The 18,818-nt window shown below is 37.1% G+C and overlaps 1 protein-coding gene across 1 annotated transcript in view; it reads left to right on the top strand.

Annotated features, from left to right (window-relative positions):
* Positions 1-18,818, top strand: part of CDH13 (cadherin 13) — a 1,264,852-nt gene that overhangs the window by 235,247 nt on the left and 1,010,787 nt on the right. The window contains exon 2 of the mRNA XM_020992657.2: positions 13,605-13,716. Coding sequence (XP_020848316.1) covers positions 13,605-13,716 — 112 coding nt within the window. The remainder of the gene's footprint in view (positions 1-13,604; positions 13,717-18,818) is intronic.

Below are 18,818 nucleotides of genomic sequence, written 5' to 3'. Positions count from 1 at the left end.
GTTTACAGGGCTAGTAAGTGTCTGAGGCTGGATTTGAACTCAGGTCCTCCTGACTCCAGGGCCAGTCCCCTAACCACTTCATCACCTAGCTGCCCCTATAGTAAGTTTTTTGAAGCTCCCAGATTACTTGATCAAAGAGCTGACCATAGTTTCTTTCCTAGTGGAATCCTGTACTATTATCTAAGCACAAAAAGGGACAACTTGCCTTTGAACTGGGACCTTAACATTAAAAGTTATCAATACATATAGGTTTGCTTCTAATGTCAATTAAGCTAACAACAGAGATGGGTTATTCCTTGGTCAGACTTCCATTAATAAGATTGATACCTGAAGGTGAAATGAATATGCAAATGTTGCCCGTCACACCACTCGTTTCTATCCAGTTAGCCTTTACCCCCTGCAAGAGATCGGCCCAAAACTGCCTACTTCTATTTTTTTTTCCTCTGGAAGAGCGTCCTGTTTACATATGTTTTCAGACTTTGTTTCCTCAAAAATTTCTACTTAAAGAGACCAAGTCTGCACAGATCTTTATAACCAAAACATATGCATGCATAGATGCATAAATTACTTCTTGAATACTAGCACTAATGTTTGATCAGGGGTACTTTTCTCCACTTGTGCTTGAATAAGACTTTGTACAATGAATGCTTGAGCACATACTTTCCTTATGAGAATCATCCTGACTATGTAGGGCCCTTGTCATTGTCCTTTTAGAACCCTACCATACCTGTTTCTCAGTGGCAGGAGAGCTGAATTCCTCAGAGCCAATCATATCCCTCTAATTTCCATTTTCATAATCCACCAGCCCTCCAGTATGCCAAGTGTGACTTTCATTTTGAGGACCGAGCAAGGCATTAAATGGATGCATAGTCCCTTTAGAAGGGTACTTATCACTCATGAAGAATCTTATTGCCAAATCTTAATAGTCTTTCTTACAACAATGGCCTAAACTCACTATCAAGATTAAGAGGAACAGCTCTAATGGGCTTCACTGAACCATCTCTTGGTAAAATAGATTAACTCCCTAAAGTGTGTGTGTGTATATGTTGGGGGGGGTAACTATGTTAGGATAAAAACCAAATAAATGAGGGAAACATCCCTGCTTTCCCTTCAGTTTGACTGAGTATAACCTTGAGCTAGAGATAAGCCTACTCAGAACTACCTGAAGTTGATGGAACTTACATTTGTGAAAAAAAAAATCAACAGATGAACAAAAACGTCACTTCACTGTTGGGATGAAATTCTCTCTCTCTCTCTCTCTCTCTCTCTCTCTCTCTCTCTCTCTCTCTCTCTCTCTCTCTCTCTGTCCATATATATATATATACATTTCAAATAAAACAAAATATTTCAGGCTTTATCAGAAATTTATCCCAGGATTGGGAGATGACTCTTAGTTTATTTAATTCCAGTTTTCTCCGGAGGGTGTCTATAAGTTCTGTTGTGTGAAAGAGGAATTGGACTTGTTCTGCATGGTGTAAGACGGCTAAACCACAAACAATTGGTAGAACTTAAAGAGGGGTCAATTGGGACTCCATGTCAGGGAAATCCATGGTTTAAAGAGGTCCCAAAGCAGAATAGGTTGCTCATGAGGCAGTGGATTCAATTTACTATCACTAGAGGGTTTAAGATAGAGGCTAGATGGCCTCTGTGGGGAGAGGGAAATATTATGTAGGGTGTTCTTATTCATGTTAAAGTTGGACTAGATGGCCTCAGCACTTTCTTCCACCTTCCATCCTTCTAAGTCAACTCCTCCCTCAAACCTGCTTGTTTAGGAAAACTTGATACTGGGGGGTTCACACATTTCTTGACAATCCAGGAGGAATTTGGGAATATGGACAAGAATAGTGTTGCTGTATAACTTAAAAAAAATTGGGATCAGGAAAGGAGAAGAAGGAAATTACATTTTTCAATGTGGAGTCCCAATTGCAGTAGGGTTTATTAGATACTCTAAATTTATGTTCAAATGCCACCTTTAAGATGAGGCCTTTCCTGTTGCCCTCCCAGTCATCTGAATTGCTAGTGCCTTCCCTCTCTAAATCACCTCATATCTATTTTGTATATAAGTACGTGGGTATGTGTCACCTCCTCTGGCTAAACTGTCAATCAGAAAGAGAGGGACTTCCTTTTACTACACCCTGTGCCTGGAATAGTACCTGAAACATATGAGGCCCCTGAATGAATGAACGAATGAAAGTGAAACTGACATGAGTATAATGCAACTGTTGAAAAGCATAAGGCAAAGGTTTAGGGACCATAGTTTGTGAGGCCAAAAGAAGACAAGCAGGGGAATATTTTTATTTTGAAGGCTGTTTCAGGTGGGAAGCTCAGTAGTTCTATAAAAGACACTCTTCTTCTTCTAGTAGTTTTACTTAATCTTAGAAACTGGGGCAGAGCCAGGAATCTCTCAGTGAATCTAGGGAATCTGTGACTTCCTTAGCTCCTTGAGTTTATGAAGATAAAATTTCATTCGTTTAGTTTCTACCAACTTGTGGTTTGCTTTAATTCTCTCATGGACCATGCAATTCTTTTCTGGAATATAATATTTATCTTCCATTTTGAGTCTTTGGGGTTTTTCTTTGTGAATAAGGAGAATGTGTTAGTTCTTTCAAATCAGTACCTGAAGACATTAAGGAATCCTTCAAAGTGTCCTCAGGTTCTGGTCCTGACAATTGGTAGGGTTTAATTTAGAATCATGCATTTGGAGGGACTTCAGAGAATATTTAGTTCAACCCCTCGCTCCCAGAGAAAGGGAAGAGTTTGTCCAATATTACAAAGTTAATGGTCTCATATGTAACTTTCCAGTTGCTCCCAAAGATGTTACTTTTTCCAGAGATGCAAATAAAATCTTCCCCAGCATTTTCCTTTGTGTCATATAAAGATGTCTTATCTTTAGATCACTTTTTCATTTCTGCATTCTTCTAGGGGAAATATATGTTCAAATTTTTAATTCTGTACCTCCCCCAATCAAAAATCACCTTGTGGTTCATACATAGTTATATGTATATTATAGATACATGATATATCCACATCATGTTCTCCATATAAATTGGGTCACATCTTTTAAAAGATCCTTTGACTGGCATTGGGACCCTTACTGAATCATTTAACTTCTGAGAAATTAGGCAACTCTCTGAGAGTAAAACTTGCACAACAGTTGCTGTTGATGGAGGGAATTTCCTCAGTCTTTCTTACAATAAAGGAATCATAGGTTCAAACAAACAGAAAATCTGTTATGTAGGTTTATTATGAATTGTCATTCTCTTCAGCACCTAAATTAAGGGTAGTCCTAAATTTACAATATAGAGGAAAAGAATTGTATTTCTTTAAGAATAATCTATAATTCAGACTAAGTGCCATCTGACTATATTTGTGAATAAAATACGTATTGTAGAATGCACATGTAAGCATATGTGTGCATAACACAGATGTTTGGTTTGATATATTCATATGCAGAGACTCAGATATTGGTGCACAACATTGAAATGAGGGGTCCCAGGAAGCACAAGACGTCTGCATGTCATTTGAGTTTTGGTAGTTGTGAGATATCACATCTTTGTTGAGAAAGATGTCTTTAAATTTTACCATGAGAAAGAAGTAAGAAATTTTCTTTTCCTGAAAGGGGAAGCTGTTGGATTCAGTTTAATGAGCAATGTGATGATCAGAAACCTTGGAAGAGGAAGGAGGGGGGCCCATGTTTGGAACCGGTGTTAATACAAACTTCTGGTGTTTCTGAGATTGGATTGCACTAGAGCTCTCAAGCAGATAGTTTCACATAAATTGCAAAAGCAGATACTGTTAGTGGTGAAAAAATAATTTTAGAGCTCATGATGTCAACTCCTTACATTTTACAGTGGAGGAAGCTGAGGCCCAGAAAATGAAGTGAGTTGCCCAAAGTCACATAACTAGTAAGTGGCAGAGTAATTGAACCCAGGTTTTCTGACTTCAAGTTGAACATTCTTTTCACTGTACCATATTACATACCCAATTCTTCAGATACATAGGAGAAAAAAAAAACAAGAACTTTTCTGTGTATTTCATCTCTAAGATTCTGTTCTTTTCCCCTTCTAAACATTATGCAACCTGGTCAAGTTTTGGCAGATAGAAAGAAGGAATTCATTATATCCCAATTGATTTAACTGAGCTAACTACCTGTAAGACCAGAGAGTTGTACAACAAGTAACATACTAAGTGTACTTGGTAAGCTATAGTTACCAGGCCCAGACATACTTCATCCTTGGGGACTGAAAAAAAGGTGACATATGTAAGTGCTGAGCCATTGTCAGTAAACTTTGAAGATAATGGAGAAAAAAAAGTGTGTGGGAGATGAGCAAATATTTTACTCATTTAAAAAAAAAGAAAAATAATTGATTCTGCATATTAGAAATCATTGAATTTGACTTTAACCCCTGATTAGAATACTAGAACATATTTTTAAGAGGACATAACTAAAGTACAGGTCAGACCATGTCATGCCCCTGTTTACAAAGATGGAGTGCCTCCGTATTGCCATTTCTAGATCTTCTCTTCACTCTCTGAACTTCACTACCTCACTAGTAGACTTCTCACACTGGATATGTCTTCATGCTTAGTCCCTCTCCCCTAACTGGTGAGTCCCTGGCCTGAATCACCCTTTCACAAGGTGCTTGGGATATGTGCCCACTTCATTCCCAGCACCATTCCTCATTTTCTGGAATTGTTCAATTACTCAACAACAACTTTGAACACACTTGAGTACCCATCCTTCATTTCCAGGTCTCATTTGTGTTGTCTTCCCCATTGGAATGTAAGCTTCTTTAGGGCAGGGATTGTCTTTATTGCTTATATTTTTATCCCCAGCACTTAATACAGTGCCTGAGGACATAGTAATCATTTAATAAGTGTTCTCTCTCTCTCTCTCTCTCTCTTCTCTTTCTCTCTCTCTCTCTCTGTCTTTTAGCCCCTCACAATGACTCTGATTCCTTCCTCTCTTGCTCCTGCCACATATAGTTTGTCAATAAGTCCTACTATTTTTCCTTTTAATTGTTTTCCTCATCCATTCCTTCTTTTTTTCCCCATTACTACTCTCCCTGGTTCGAGACCCTCAGAGTTACACAGTTTTTTCCTCCCTGGAATTCTTACATTCAATCTTGATCCCCTTATAATCTATCCTACATTCCTATCAAATTAGTGTAGTTATTCTCCCCATACTGGATGTTCCATCTCTTTCCTCCATACTTTTATACAAGCTGACTTGCTTGCCCAGAAGGTTCTCTCTACCTCTCTGATATTCTAACTTCCTTCAAGGTACAGTTAAAATTCCACCTAATAAGGGCTTTCCTGATTCCCTTAGTGATTAACAACTCCTGAAACTACTTGTTTTGTTTCTATTTTTACATTTATCTATATGCACTTTGGGTCCTTCCAAAAGAATGTAAACTCCCTGACTTCCTGAGGAGAGAAATTTTCTTTCCTTTTTTTCTTTCCCAATCCTTATTGTTTGGCACAGAACCTGGAATACAACAAATGCTTAACAAAGGTTTGTTGAATTGAATAGAAAAGGGATGGATAGTGAACATCTAGAAAAGGAAACAGTGATCGCAAAGAACCAACCTATTTTAATTAAGAACAGGTCATGCCAAACTTGAACACCCACATCAAGGACATTTTTGTAAAGATAATTAACTTAGATTTTATAAGCTATTTGACAATGTTTCTCTTGCCATTCTTGTAAAAAAAATTACAGAGATGTGGGCTAGATGATAGGATAGCCAGGTAGATTAAAAATTGGTTCAAATTACTGAATGCAAAGAGAATACATTAATAATATCATGTCTTACTTGGAAAAAGATCTCTAATGGCATTCCCCCAAAGATTCATGCTTTACCCACATTGGGGAAATCACTTCACCTGTCTCAGTCTCAATTTGCTACTTTATAAAATGAAAGGTTGGATTATTTGGACTCTAAGGTCTAAATGATTCTGTGTAGGAACTCCCTATGATAGCACAGATAATCTATGCATGACTTGCAATCTTAGATACCTGAAACTTGGAGATATTCAGTGACTTGCCAAAGGTCACACAGCTATTCATTATTAGAAACAGACTAGAGATGCATGTTCAGAATCCCTTCCCACTCTATGAAACCCCCAAATTTCATAAGCATGCTATTTATCATTTTAATGCATATTACTAAATATATTCAATATTTAAGGACATGGACAGATCCTTAGGACTCTACAGCAAATCCCTCAATCAATATTGACAATGAAGTATTTATGCCCACATTCTAGATCGGGTAGTTCCTGTACTAAGCATATTATGAGAGACAATATATCTCAATTTCAGCCCAAAGTGATGACAACATTTGTGATGTTACTCTTCTTCCAAACCAGCATAAAGGAGATAATTAAGGCCCCCATTCATCTGCTCTGGCTAGAGTACACCCCAGTTGGAGCATTTGGGGAGTTAAGAAGGATTTCTGTGGCCACAGACACAGGTGGCTTGTCTCTGGAGGCTTGAACTTTAACGTGACAAAACAAACCTATATTGTTCCCTTTGTCCCCATGATAACAGAAAGGGAGAGATGACTTCTACTCTCACTTTTTTCCCCTTACTTCTCACTTATTTTCTTCTCTCCAGCCATTCCCCAGACTCCTTCACTATGGGAGGGGGTTTTCCTTTCAAAGAGCAGCAGGCAGCAATAGAAAGGAAGATGTCAATGACTCTATTACTCCTCCTCCCAATATACAAACCAGTTCTAGCCAGCTAGTCAAAATCCTCTCTACAACCAAATTGCTGACTCATTCATTGCTTGGGGAGAGAGAGGTCCCTAAATAAATGTTCCCTTTGACTTAGGAAATTGTAAAAACATGAGTCAATAACTCTGCTTCTACAACTCTGAGCCCCCAGCCAGAAAAAAGAAAGCTATGCCAAAATATACTACAGTGTTAGAAATTGAATTCTTTCATCTATTAATTCTGTCTGCTGATTTTGAAATACACAGACTAACAGTGGTTAACTATATTCATCATAATAACCTGCTTAAAAAACAAGCACCCAGAAAGGTAGACAAGCTTTGTTAAAAAACTGAGATTAGTTTTGGGAACTTGGCATAGACCTTGGTGAGAGAGAGACAGAGAGAGAGACACACACAAAGAGAGACACAGAGAGGGAGGGAGGGAGGTAAGGAGAGAGGAGAGAGAGAGAGAGAGAGAGAGAGAGAGAGAGAGAGAGAGAGAGAGAGAGGGAGGAAGGACAAAGGGAATGAATAATCAACAATTCTGGCCTCAGCAGCCCTATAGTTTGAGCAATGCAGCATCTGTTCCATGTCTGTTGTTCATGATTCAATCACACATCTCTGGTCAGGGAATCTTAGCATCTGCTCTCTGAACAGTTGTACCTTCATATGACTCCTCAGCTCCTCTTTTGCTCAGGGTTATTCTCACTGTATTTGTACTTCCATGTGCTCATCCTTTCTCCCATCTAGTAATTTCAGCTTTTTCAATCCCTAAAGATGGGAGGGATTAACTTGTCAGTCAAAGTCCAGCCTCTTTAAGTCACAGGGTCAATACAGGACTCTGACAATTCCAATAGAGTCTTATACTAGTAAACCTATCAAAAAAAAAAAAGAAAAGGAAATTTCTTGCATGACCTTTTCTTGGTGACCCCTACAGGCCCACAATGACCACCAGTTTTCTTTCCATATCCTTTGAATAAAGAAGTCAATTCAAATAATCTATAGTTTAAATAATTCACTTTCATCTGCAAGTTCTTTTAGTGGGTGAGTTCATCTAAGAGATGAGGTTCATCTAAACTTGGTGACTTGAACTTGTTGAATGACAATTAGGTAATCTCTAACAATCTTTTCCAGCTTGCCTTCAATTCCTTGCCGAATTTTTTGTCTCTTTTCCAATCTGAAAATCATTTTACTTAAGGAAAATTGGGAGAAAAACTTTTGCTTTCTGTCATCCATTAACAATGTCTTATCCATCCAAACAAGTGGTCCTACCTTTTCTTTAATCTTTCCCTGTCTTTCACACATCTCAGAAGTCCTTTTTCTTACCTTCACTCTCATCAAATTTCAAATAATTTTATATTTTAGTTCTCCTGGCGTTACAGAACACACTCCTTTAAAAAAAATGTCCTAAATCACTTGTCATTACTTTTGTCTTCTGTACATGTCTTCTAAGAATTAGAATTGATGTCTCTTTAGATAGCTTCCCTTTACTTCCTTATTGGAATTATTTGAATTTATGTTCTATGGAATTTGTTCTTGAGAATATCCATACTTCTTAAGCTCCTTTTCGGAATCTTAGCGTATCAGATCCTACATATCTCTTTTCTAAAGTCTCTGAAATCTCTCATCAAAAAATCTGAAGCGAACAGTAGACTATATCCAGTTTTTCCCTACTAATCTATTAGGACATCTAATAATGTCCTGGTTAACTTTTCCCATGTGTATAGCAGTAATGAGTTCTTATAAAGCTAAGTCCTGGAACCTCTCTTTCTCTTGGGATTTCATCAGCCTCAATGAGATATAAGCAGATTACTTGAAAACAAAGTATATATGCATACATACACACATATCCCAAATATAAATGTAACATAAATTATACTACATTCATATGTATACACACATGTATATTAGATGTACACATGTGTTTATATATTAAGATACATATATATATACATATTATATGCACACACACATATTTCTACCTGATATAAATATAGCATAACCAAAATGGAGTTCATCATCTATGCTATCAAAGTTACCATTCTTCCAAACTATCCTATTTCTGTTGAGTGTATCACCATTTCCCCAGTTATTTAGGTTGATAATTTGAGAATCCTTTTTTAATTTTTCCTTTCTCACCCTTCACCTCAATCAATCAATCAATCAATCAATCAACAGTTATTTATCATGGTGACCATGTGCCAGGTATTCTTCTAGGTCCTGGAGTTAGCAAGATAAACTGGTGTATACACAAATAAGTAGATATTCTATATGCATATGTATACATGTATCCATATGATATATACAACATTATTTGTACCTTATATATGCAATATATTAGTGTTATACACATATGTGTATACACACATATTATATTATATTAAAAGTAACTTTGATTAGGCATAGCAGGTGGGGGGAGGTCAGAAAGGGCTTCATAAGGGGTATCAGTTTGGCACCTGTGTGAAGACTGAATTGGAAAGGAGAGAAATGGGAGGTAAGGAAACCAAACAGAGGACTATTGCAATCATATAGGTTCAAGATGATAAGGGCCTGAACTAGAGCAATGGCTGGGTAAAGGGCAAAGGGGACAAATGCAAGAGATATTGTGGAAGTAGAATTAATTGGATATAGAATTTGAAGAAGAGTAGAGTTCTGCTTGATTCTGAGATTGTAATCAGTTGATAAGACCTACATTTTTTACTTCCATAATTTCTCCTCCATCTGCCCCCTTCCATCCAATGACACAGCCATTGCTCCAGTACAGGCCCTCACCACCACTATTACCCTGTAACATTTGACAACATTGTATTGCCCTCCCTAATCACTTTTCTACTGAAGTATCCTTCGCAGCTGTCAAATCATCTTCCAAAGGTACAGATCTGACCATGTTACTCCTCTGCTCCAAAACCTTTAGTGAATCTAGAAAAATAATGATAAGAATAATAATAAACATAAATTAACTCCTAATATTGGCATTTAAAGGACTCCATAATCTTCTGTTTCCAGACGTATTCCATGTTACTTACCTTAATATACTGTATGATCTAACCATAAGGAATAAGGGACTATAGATCCCTGTACTCCCGTGTTACAATATAATGTAACTTTAAAGGTTGAAACTGTTTAGTTTTTGCATCCTCAATATCTAGCATAATAGTTTCATCTTAGCATACATGTACTTATTTTTGTCATTGAATTGAACTGCTTTGGTCAGAATCAGATACAGAATAATTATTCTCCCCATCCTTTCCTTCAAAAAATAAAGAATGAAGCTATCAGCTCAGCAAGGCAATAATTTGTCATCTACTCTGCTTTTAGCAGAGAAGGAAGTCCAATAAAAGTCCAGGATGTTGACATCCCCCATGATTACTGTACTGTCTCTGTATCAGCTCTCCGATGAGGAGCATGGCAGTCTACTGCCCTATTGCTCCAACTCACAATCCTTGTGATCCTGTGCTGTAGGCTGTCCAGGTCAAAACTCTCTTCTGTATTACCACCCACTGCTCCCTGGGTTCCAACCATGTCAGCACCATCCCTCTGGTGTCCCTATCTCAACCTTTTCTACCCTTCCATTGTGCCTTTGGGAGCTTCCCCTTTTGGGGAATTTGGCAACAAACTGTTTTTCATATTAGATCTATACTGTCATCCTAGAAATTGTATAAATTTTATGTATACTTACACTTGTACATGTTATCACTGTCTCTACAAAAGGTAAGACTTTTTTCCTTCTGCCTTTATATCCTAACACACATGTGTGTGGTAGGCTAGCTAGCATATAATAAACCCATAAATACTTTTTGAACTGAACTGCCTAGGAGTGAATTGAATTGACTTTCAGAACTTAAGATCTATTTTCTCTTTTTGGTTAGATGGTCTGTAATATACTCCTACCACAACATTGCTTCTAATTCTCCCTCCATTTTCTTCCCTAAAATGTTTTCCATCATGTTTCAGTTCACACCTGGTTTGTCGACTTTCATATACGAGTCTATCTTCTGGATTTGCTATACAATTCTCCCATTCTCCTTTATTTAATTCATTCCTGTGAATAATGAACAGTACACTCTTCTATTTCCATATCATAGTCACATATCACATCCCAACCCATTCTCCGTGATTCCCATCAGGTGAAAAGTGGCAATACCTATGGTTTTATATGAAACTCACAGTAATTTTGTGAGATAGTATGTTAATTATGCTAAATTATTAACAAAAAAAGATTCCCCACATGATAACAGAAAAAAAAGCTCTTTCTAATGCTAGTTGAGGAAGCTCACGTGGTACTGTTCACTGCCCATGAGGATAGGTCCAGATGCTATTGTAGGTTATGATCTTTGCTTCCCAGTTGGAGAGACTTCCCTTTTCACTCATAGATTTAGGCATTCAGTCTTTTTAGATAACAAATACCAAGCAGCTAGGGCCAACACCAAGCTATGCTGCATTCAGCATAATGGAATCAGCCTTTTCCTTTCCACATCAATCGTTGCCCAGTTTATTTCTTTTCTTCTGGGATTTTTCAAAGTGAAGACCTTTAGCAGAAAAACAATTTAACAAGATAGACATTTAGTTCAATAGAAGAATTTTCTTGGTGTGAAAAATAAATTACAAAAAAGGACTTTGCTTCTGTGAGATAATTAATAAAAAGCTTCCACGTGATGACAAATCTGACATCTTGTCTAATGTCTGGCAGAGAAGAAAGTGGCAAGAGTTGCATAGCGAGAATGAAACCGAACATTTCACAGCAAGATCAGGCCAAATCTGATCATTATTTCTAAGTGAGAAAAGGTCACCTTCTGTTTGCTAAATCGACGTAACACTTGCCCTATATGTAGGAATATAGACCAATGCTGGCCTGATCTCTATTTAGATTTTCCTCATTTTAAGGAAAAGCAGTGGGGAAAATTCAAATTTCCTTTTTCTCTGGAGACATTTGACTAAGACAACATTTATAGATATCTTTTTCATTTTTTATAAAGGCTACTTTCAGGTTTTAATCTTTAAGGCCTGAGCATGCCCAAGGTTTGGTGACTGTCTCAGGGAGAGGCCTGGAGGATAGAAAGCCTCAGGAAGACCTGAGTTTTATGTCTATCCTCGGTCATATAACGGCTATGTGACCCTGAACAAATTACCACTACTTTCCCCTCGCCACCTGCAACTAAGACTACATAAACTGCAAAGCAGGGATATTGCTAAGAGTTCTATGTAGAAAAAAAGTCACTGGTCTGGTCCAAAAGACCCCAAACAAACACAATTCAGCTTTTAACCTGATTCATTCACTTTTGGATGACAGTGACCTCCCTGGATTTATACAAGAATAATTTATTTTTTTATTCGAAATGCAAGTTTTGCACCAGAACATCAACTAAAAAGGGTTTCTTCCTTCCATGGCTCCAATGAATCCCTAAAGTGAGTACTGGCCTGAGACTGTTTTTTCCACTCTACCTACCTACGAAAAAGTCCCAAGGATCAGCTAAAGTTCATTCAGGTATCACTGTGGATAAATTTCAAATTGGTCAAGTTCCCTCCTTCAGTCTGCCTGGAGAAGTTGGAGAACAGAAGATGTGATTGATCTAATTGGCTCATAAGATTTAAGGTCAGAATTAACTAATTATATGGGAAGATATGATGGGAAACATGGAGTGACAGGGGCAGGACCTTGGACCACTTATCATTTAACTTGCTGAATTAGGATTGGTTATAGGTTTCTTTTTGCCAGAAGACCAGTAAATTAATGCAAATTATTTTGCATGCTGTCTATATAAGATGTAGGTATATGAGGGATTTGGAACAGATATAGTCATAACATGTTATCACTGCATGGAAAGGTCTCCTGAGAGGACTATTTCAGACTACAGTTTCCTAAGAGAAGTTGTTGGCAGACCATTATAATGTAGTCTCCCAGGAGGGAGAATATAGTGTCACTACTGTCAATTACAACATTCTATAAGGAGGAGGTGGTGTGCTACCTGTAGTCTTCCAAGAATGTATCTACTCACACTTTTAGTCTCCTAAAAGCAGAAATCAGTGATATATGCCCATTTCAGATTGGAGTATCCTTGCTTCTATTATTTAAGTGAGGGAATATCAGAAAAAGGTCATTATTTTTCCTGTCTGCATTTTAGCTGTACATGCACCTTCTCAATAACAATACTACCTAGACCTGACTCTGGACTTAGATTATTTGGAAATGGAGCTGAGTTCAAATTCTAGTTCTTCCATATACTCTCTGTATAAACTTGGGAAATCATTTTATCTCTTTTGACTTGATATGACAAATGAAGTGCTTGGGCTAGGTGACCTTCACGGTCTCATTCTACTTGAAATCCTATATTCTTTCTATACTCAATGATTTTGAAAATACTGGTATTTAGAGCTGGGCCTTAGTTCTCCTGTAGTAGCTATGCATTTCAGGGGATGTCCAACAGTGGGGACAGCTCTGCATGAGTTCCCTGTAGGACCCACAACCAATGAAATGGCCACACTCTTATTTCTTTCTTTGCCAGCATAAAAGTGCTTCTTTGCTTGTGAGACAGTGAAGTGCATTATTGGAGCTCGAGTGTCCACAGAATTTTTTGGTTTACAGCCATGTTTCAACAATGAAACTTTATGAAAAGAAATTGGTTAGGGTCTTAGCAAGTACAAAATTTTGCAGAGGAACCATCATTGTTGCTTCATGATACCTGCCACATCTGTTTGATATTGGTGCATTTTCCAAAATTCACTGCCAAAGTAAGATGCCAACAGCCTTGAGAGTATTACCACTCACCTCTTCCTTTTAGATATGAAATTAAAACCTAAAATTGTTGTGAAAATGTACAGCTCTGGGGGTAACTGCTGTGAGAAATGAATCAATGGCTGTTAAAATAGTCCTTCCCTTTGTTTCCTCAGGTGTTGCTGCTCACATTTGCAGAGGATTTGGAATGCATCCCTGGATTTCAGCAAAAGATATTTCGCATTGAACAGCCAGCTGAATTCATTGAAGACCAATTGATTCTAAACTGTAAGCAACATCCAATGAAAAACCTATTACATTCTGTCTGTACTCTTATCACATTTTGTCACTTTTTAGGGCCATGTTGAGCATGGATACACCATTAGAGAATAGCATTCTCTGGTGGGGGATGTCTTCTTTGGAGAGAACAACTCGTCTTCCCTGCATATTTTCTAATACCAGGTCTTGGCCCCCGTGAACAAGTTTTGAGTTAGGTCTTTGTCAGGATAGATGGCAAGCAGAGTCAGTAATTGCTCTTATCATAGAAGCTTCATTCATTGGTCCCTTTTCTAGCATTTCATCCTCAGCTGACCTTTCCTGAAGCAGATACAACAGGGCAGGGAGTTGTTCTTTTCTAACTAAAGAATTACACTTTGTAAAGTAAATGCAAATCATTTACCTGTGGTAAGATAGAGAGCTAAAGAGTATAGCCTCTTCCTTCTCATTCATTAAAATGTTTACCTTTTTTCTTGACCTTGGCATTAATGACAGCATCAAAATATAGGTAAAAGAATGTTAGCTCATGTGTGATTTAAGAATTCCAAATCCAAGTTTTGCCAGCTAATCAAGGGATATTTGGAGAGGTTCTATTGCATATGCTGTGTGGTTTTATTCTTTCTTAAAAAAAAAAGTGTGTCTTTAGTATCTATGGCTATAGCCTCTTTCTAGTTATTACAATGTCATCGTGATTTATCTGCATTAGGGCCATAGGACAGTAAAAAGCAGAAGTCTTGACCTGTATCACATCACAGTCACTAAAGATAAATTCTAGTTGAATTGAAGGCTCATGGGCCCCATACTTAAAAGCTTTCAATGAAAAGCATGCACACTTGTGACTTAAATTTAGATATAGCTACCTTAAGGCTTTCCCAAGAAGAACAACTGGATATATGTTCAAATGGTCATGAGTAGCCTGAGTTCTCTGTTTGCTTAATGTGAATAGTAAACTTGTTTCAAAAGTGGGTTGATAATACAGGTATATGATGGACACATAAGCTAAGATACAAAGACATCCCCAAATAAAAGGATATGACGTGTACACGTATATATACATACACATATACATATACATATATATACACACACATATATATATACACAGTATATACACACATATTTATGAGTACATTTATATATATTATACATTTATATTATATATATTTATGTATGTATGTGTATGTATGCACATAAGTGTTATATATATGTGTGTATAGAACTGAAACAACCAAAGTTTGAGTAATAAAATATCTCTGTCTGTTTCTCTCTTTCTCTTCATATATACAGAAATATCTATCTCTAGCTCTCTATTTACATGTTATTTGTTTAGTCATCTACATAGGGAATTTCTGGTATGGAAACTCCATCCAGCAATGCAAATTGGTAACTGTCCTCCAACTTTTAGTCTTAGAGACTTATATGGGGCAATAATAAACAACTTACCCAGAATTATTCAGACAGTATGTGCCCAGAACAGTTCTTAAACCAAAATCTTCTTGAGTATAAGGCCAAATTTTGCTCTGCTCTGCCAGCTTGATACTCACAATGATGCTGAAGGAGTGATTTTGATAATTAGAGGCAGTAAAGGAAAAAATGTACAACTTCCCTAGTAACTAGATATCTGTGAATGATTATTATGATTTGGCTGCTGGAGGAAATTTCTTTGGGTGGATAGGTCAAAAAGCTCTCATGCATTCATCAGAATCAATATTCCAAATGGCATCTGCTCATAGATAGCCATTCTGCTGACTGTTCTGGGTTTTCCAGCTATTATCCCAAATCCCATCTATGTTAACATGCTTTGAAATGTGAGGCCCACCATGAGTATGCAAATTAGGAGTGTTGATATGCAAAGCAGGTTCCTAACTGTGATTGCCTTTGTAATCTTCTCTTCACCAAATAGCTTTTAATTCTCCACTGAGAAGCAGGAAACAATCCGACTTCGGGGGGGATCTTTTTTAATTTAAACTAGACCGTACTGTACATTCCAATATCAAAGTTTTTTTTTTTCTCTAGTAATTAAGTGGGTTATGGTTGTTGATTCTGTGTAGGCTAGTTAACGCTAAATGGAACTATGCTAATTATCAATGTAGCACATTCAAGGGAAGGAAGTGAGACATTTAAAATTGTATATTTGCATGTGTGTTGGGTCAGCAAAATGAGACTTGGCCCATTCAGCAAATCTAGAAATTACTTCAGAGAAACTGTACTTAGCACTGAGCCAAATACATTCATAGGCAGAGTTTCTTTGCCATTAGAACAAAAAAATGCGATGTATAGGGTGTGTGCTTTCCGTGGTGTGAATCATTGTTGATTTTTTCCAAGTGCTGCTGGGCATATTTTCATGAGTCAAGAAATATTAGCGTGGACACTGCCAATTAAGCTAATGTTGTGCCTAGACTAAGCCTGTACAGAACTGGAGAAAACCATGTTTGGTATACTCTAGCACAGAGAACTCCAGACACAGTTTGCTTTAAAACTATAAGAGTTAGATATCGGTGGCTCTCTTCTGTCACTAACAATAACAACAAAAGCCATAAGGAAATACATTGCTTCACAATTTATGGATTTATATATATACATTTCACTTTATTAGTTTTATATACACACACACACACTATCATAATCTCTGAAACGTGTTACTCAGAGACAGTTATAAACAGTAGGGGCTCCTTTAAAATGGTGGCTGTGTACAAAGGATATCAAACATCTGGATGGAAACAGATCATAATCATGGAAGTGGACAGATAGTTTCCACAGATCTTGATGTTTCATATTATGTGGGAAAAACATTAATCCTTTATATCAATTTTTTTCTAGTACTTTTAAAATACCTCCTATGTACCAGACACTGTTCCTGGTACTAGGGATTAAAAATAATAATAAATAAATGAATTAATGAATGAATAAATGAATGAATGGTACTTGACCTCAGGAAGCTTATGTTATATTTGGGGATGACAACATGTACATAGAGAAGTATATATATAAAACATGTGCTATATAAATAAAAGCAAGATTTTTTTAAGGTAGGGAAGGAATTGTGCTGTCATATAGATACCCTCTATGAATGGGGAAGTATTGGATCAAATATCTTAATAGAATTGGTGTCTGTTTTATCTTGTGTTATGCTCCTATATGTGGTCACATCCTTTCCTGTGGCTGTTAGGTCCTATGACAATAACTTAGAACCATGGAATCCTAAAGGCTGGGAAAGTTTCATGGTGTGAAGAATAAAAAGGAGCATAACAATAGGCCAGTTGTTATCTCTTTTCCTACCAGTTTTCTACTATGGTTAGAAAGTGTAACCTCTTATCTTGATTAAAATACTATAATATGACCTTGTGCCCCTAGTCTGACTTTCATATACTTTCTTGTTCAAATTTAAGGGGAATGCAGCCATTTGCTTCCCATTGCTTCCCACTCTGTGTGTTCATGGGCAGTAATAGTTCTTTTTATCATTTTTCGTGTTCCTCCTCAATCCTTATTGACTCATCTTTTCTACTTGAACTGTTACAGTCTCCTTCATTTTTTTATTTATCTGATATTATATTCAATGCTCACTTCTATGCATCTTTTTTTAGTTCCATCTAAAAAACCTTTTATTTTCTTTCACATCCAAATAACTCTTTATTCTATTCTTTTCGCTACTAGCAGCACTTGATTTAGTCTTTAAAAGACCATTTTTCCAACAAGGTATCAGAATCAAAATGTGGTGTCAAACTTTGCTTCTGATATCTCCAAAGGAACTCTTTCATTACACCTTTAGTAGTTGTTTTAGGGTCCCAGCTGTTCTGTAACTCGAGAAAAACTTTCTATCTCCATATGGAAAGTGAATGAAAGAATTCCAGTTGTTGTTTCCACTTTCACATTAAAAAGGATATTAAATAAAATGAAATGATGACCTGAGTTAGGACTATGGGAGAGGGTAATCAGACACTCACCTGGTGCCTGATGGTTAGTTATTTTGGTAAAATTTAGAGAGGATACAGTTTACAGTGACCTGCTGCCTCCTACACTCCATCTAATGGCTTAGTAACATGGCAAATTACTGAGCCAGCCCAGTGGAGATTGTCTGATTGTCATGACGACAGTCTCTCATGCAGTGATTCAGTCATCGCTGTGGTATTCTCTCCCCAGCACAGTGCTGGCACATATTTGGTGCTTAATAAATGATTGTTAACTGATTGGTACCTACGCCTTCAAACACTGGTCTATCCAACTTCTGTCTACCCTTCTAGGCTATGAGTCATTTTTCCCATTGAAGAAACCAACAAGTTGACTGAATTATTGATTTCTAAGTTACTCATTTTGTTCTTGGCTTTATTTTTTATTTTTAAAAGAGTTTGTTCATTCTCTTTTTTTTTCATGTGAAACATGTATAGTTTTGAATGTCCATCATTTAATGTCCATCATTCACTGTCCTATCAAGGAAAAAAGAACCTCCACATGACAAGGAAAGGAGGATTATTGGAATTAGTTTGAGTAACTAATGGAAGAGAGATTGATATGAGTTGCAGCTAACTTAGGATACTGACATTCCTGTTCATCTTCAGGAAGTGAGTCCTTTGGCTTTTCACATGTGCTGCTTTGGACATGGGCCGTTGAAAGAGGTAAAGAAAGAATATTCCCACTGTGGGATTCACTCTCATTCTATTTGTAGCCAAGTTCATTTTTGCTTTGTAGTTTAGAATAACATCTTTTCATTATTGAATTGAGACCCTGCCAGATTATCTTTGACCTTCCATTACTCCCTTTCAGTAATCCCCTTGCATGATCTTTCAGTAGGCCCTTTGAGTGATCCTGGCTTCCATGAGGACACTCTTCAGCTCTGTCACCATGACACCACCCCCACCACAGTTAGGTCATATGTGACCATTCAATTAATCACATTAATTATGTTTGTACTTAACATACATGAGCCATGGCTTTTGAGGGTATTTTTAATTGACTATAAATCAAATTGTGAATCTGAAAAATGAAGGCAATTAATGGAAAGGCAATAGGTGCTGGGGCCTGCATGCTAACCAAGGGAAAAAAAACCCCATAACACTTTGCCAGTGAATTAAATGTCCAAACAAAAGCCCTTTTGACCCTTCTGAAAAGATTTAATT

The sequence above is a fragment of the Phascolarctos cinereus genome, unplaced genomic scaffold (assembly GCF_003287225.1).
Source record: "Phascolarctos cinereus isolate Bilbo 61053 unplaced genomic scaffold, phaCin_HiC Scaffold_2;HRSCAF=192, whole genome shotgun sequence".
NCBI lineage: Eukaryota > Metazoa > Chordata > Mammalia > Diprotodontia > Phascolarctidae > Phascolarctos > Phascolarctos cinereus.
This window is presented reverse-complemented; position numbering and strand designations above follow the sequence as displayed.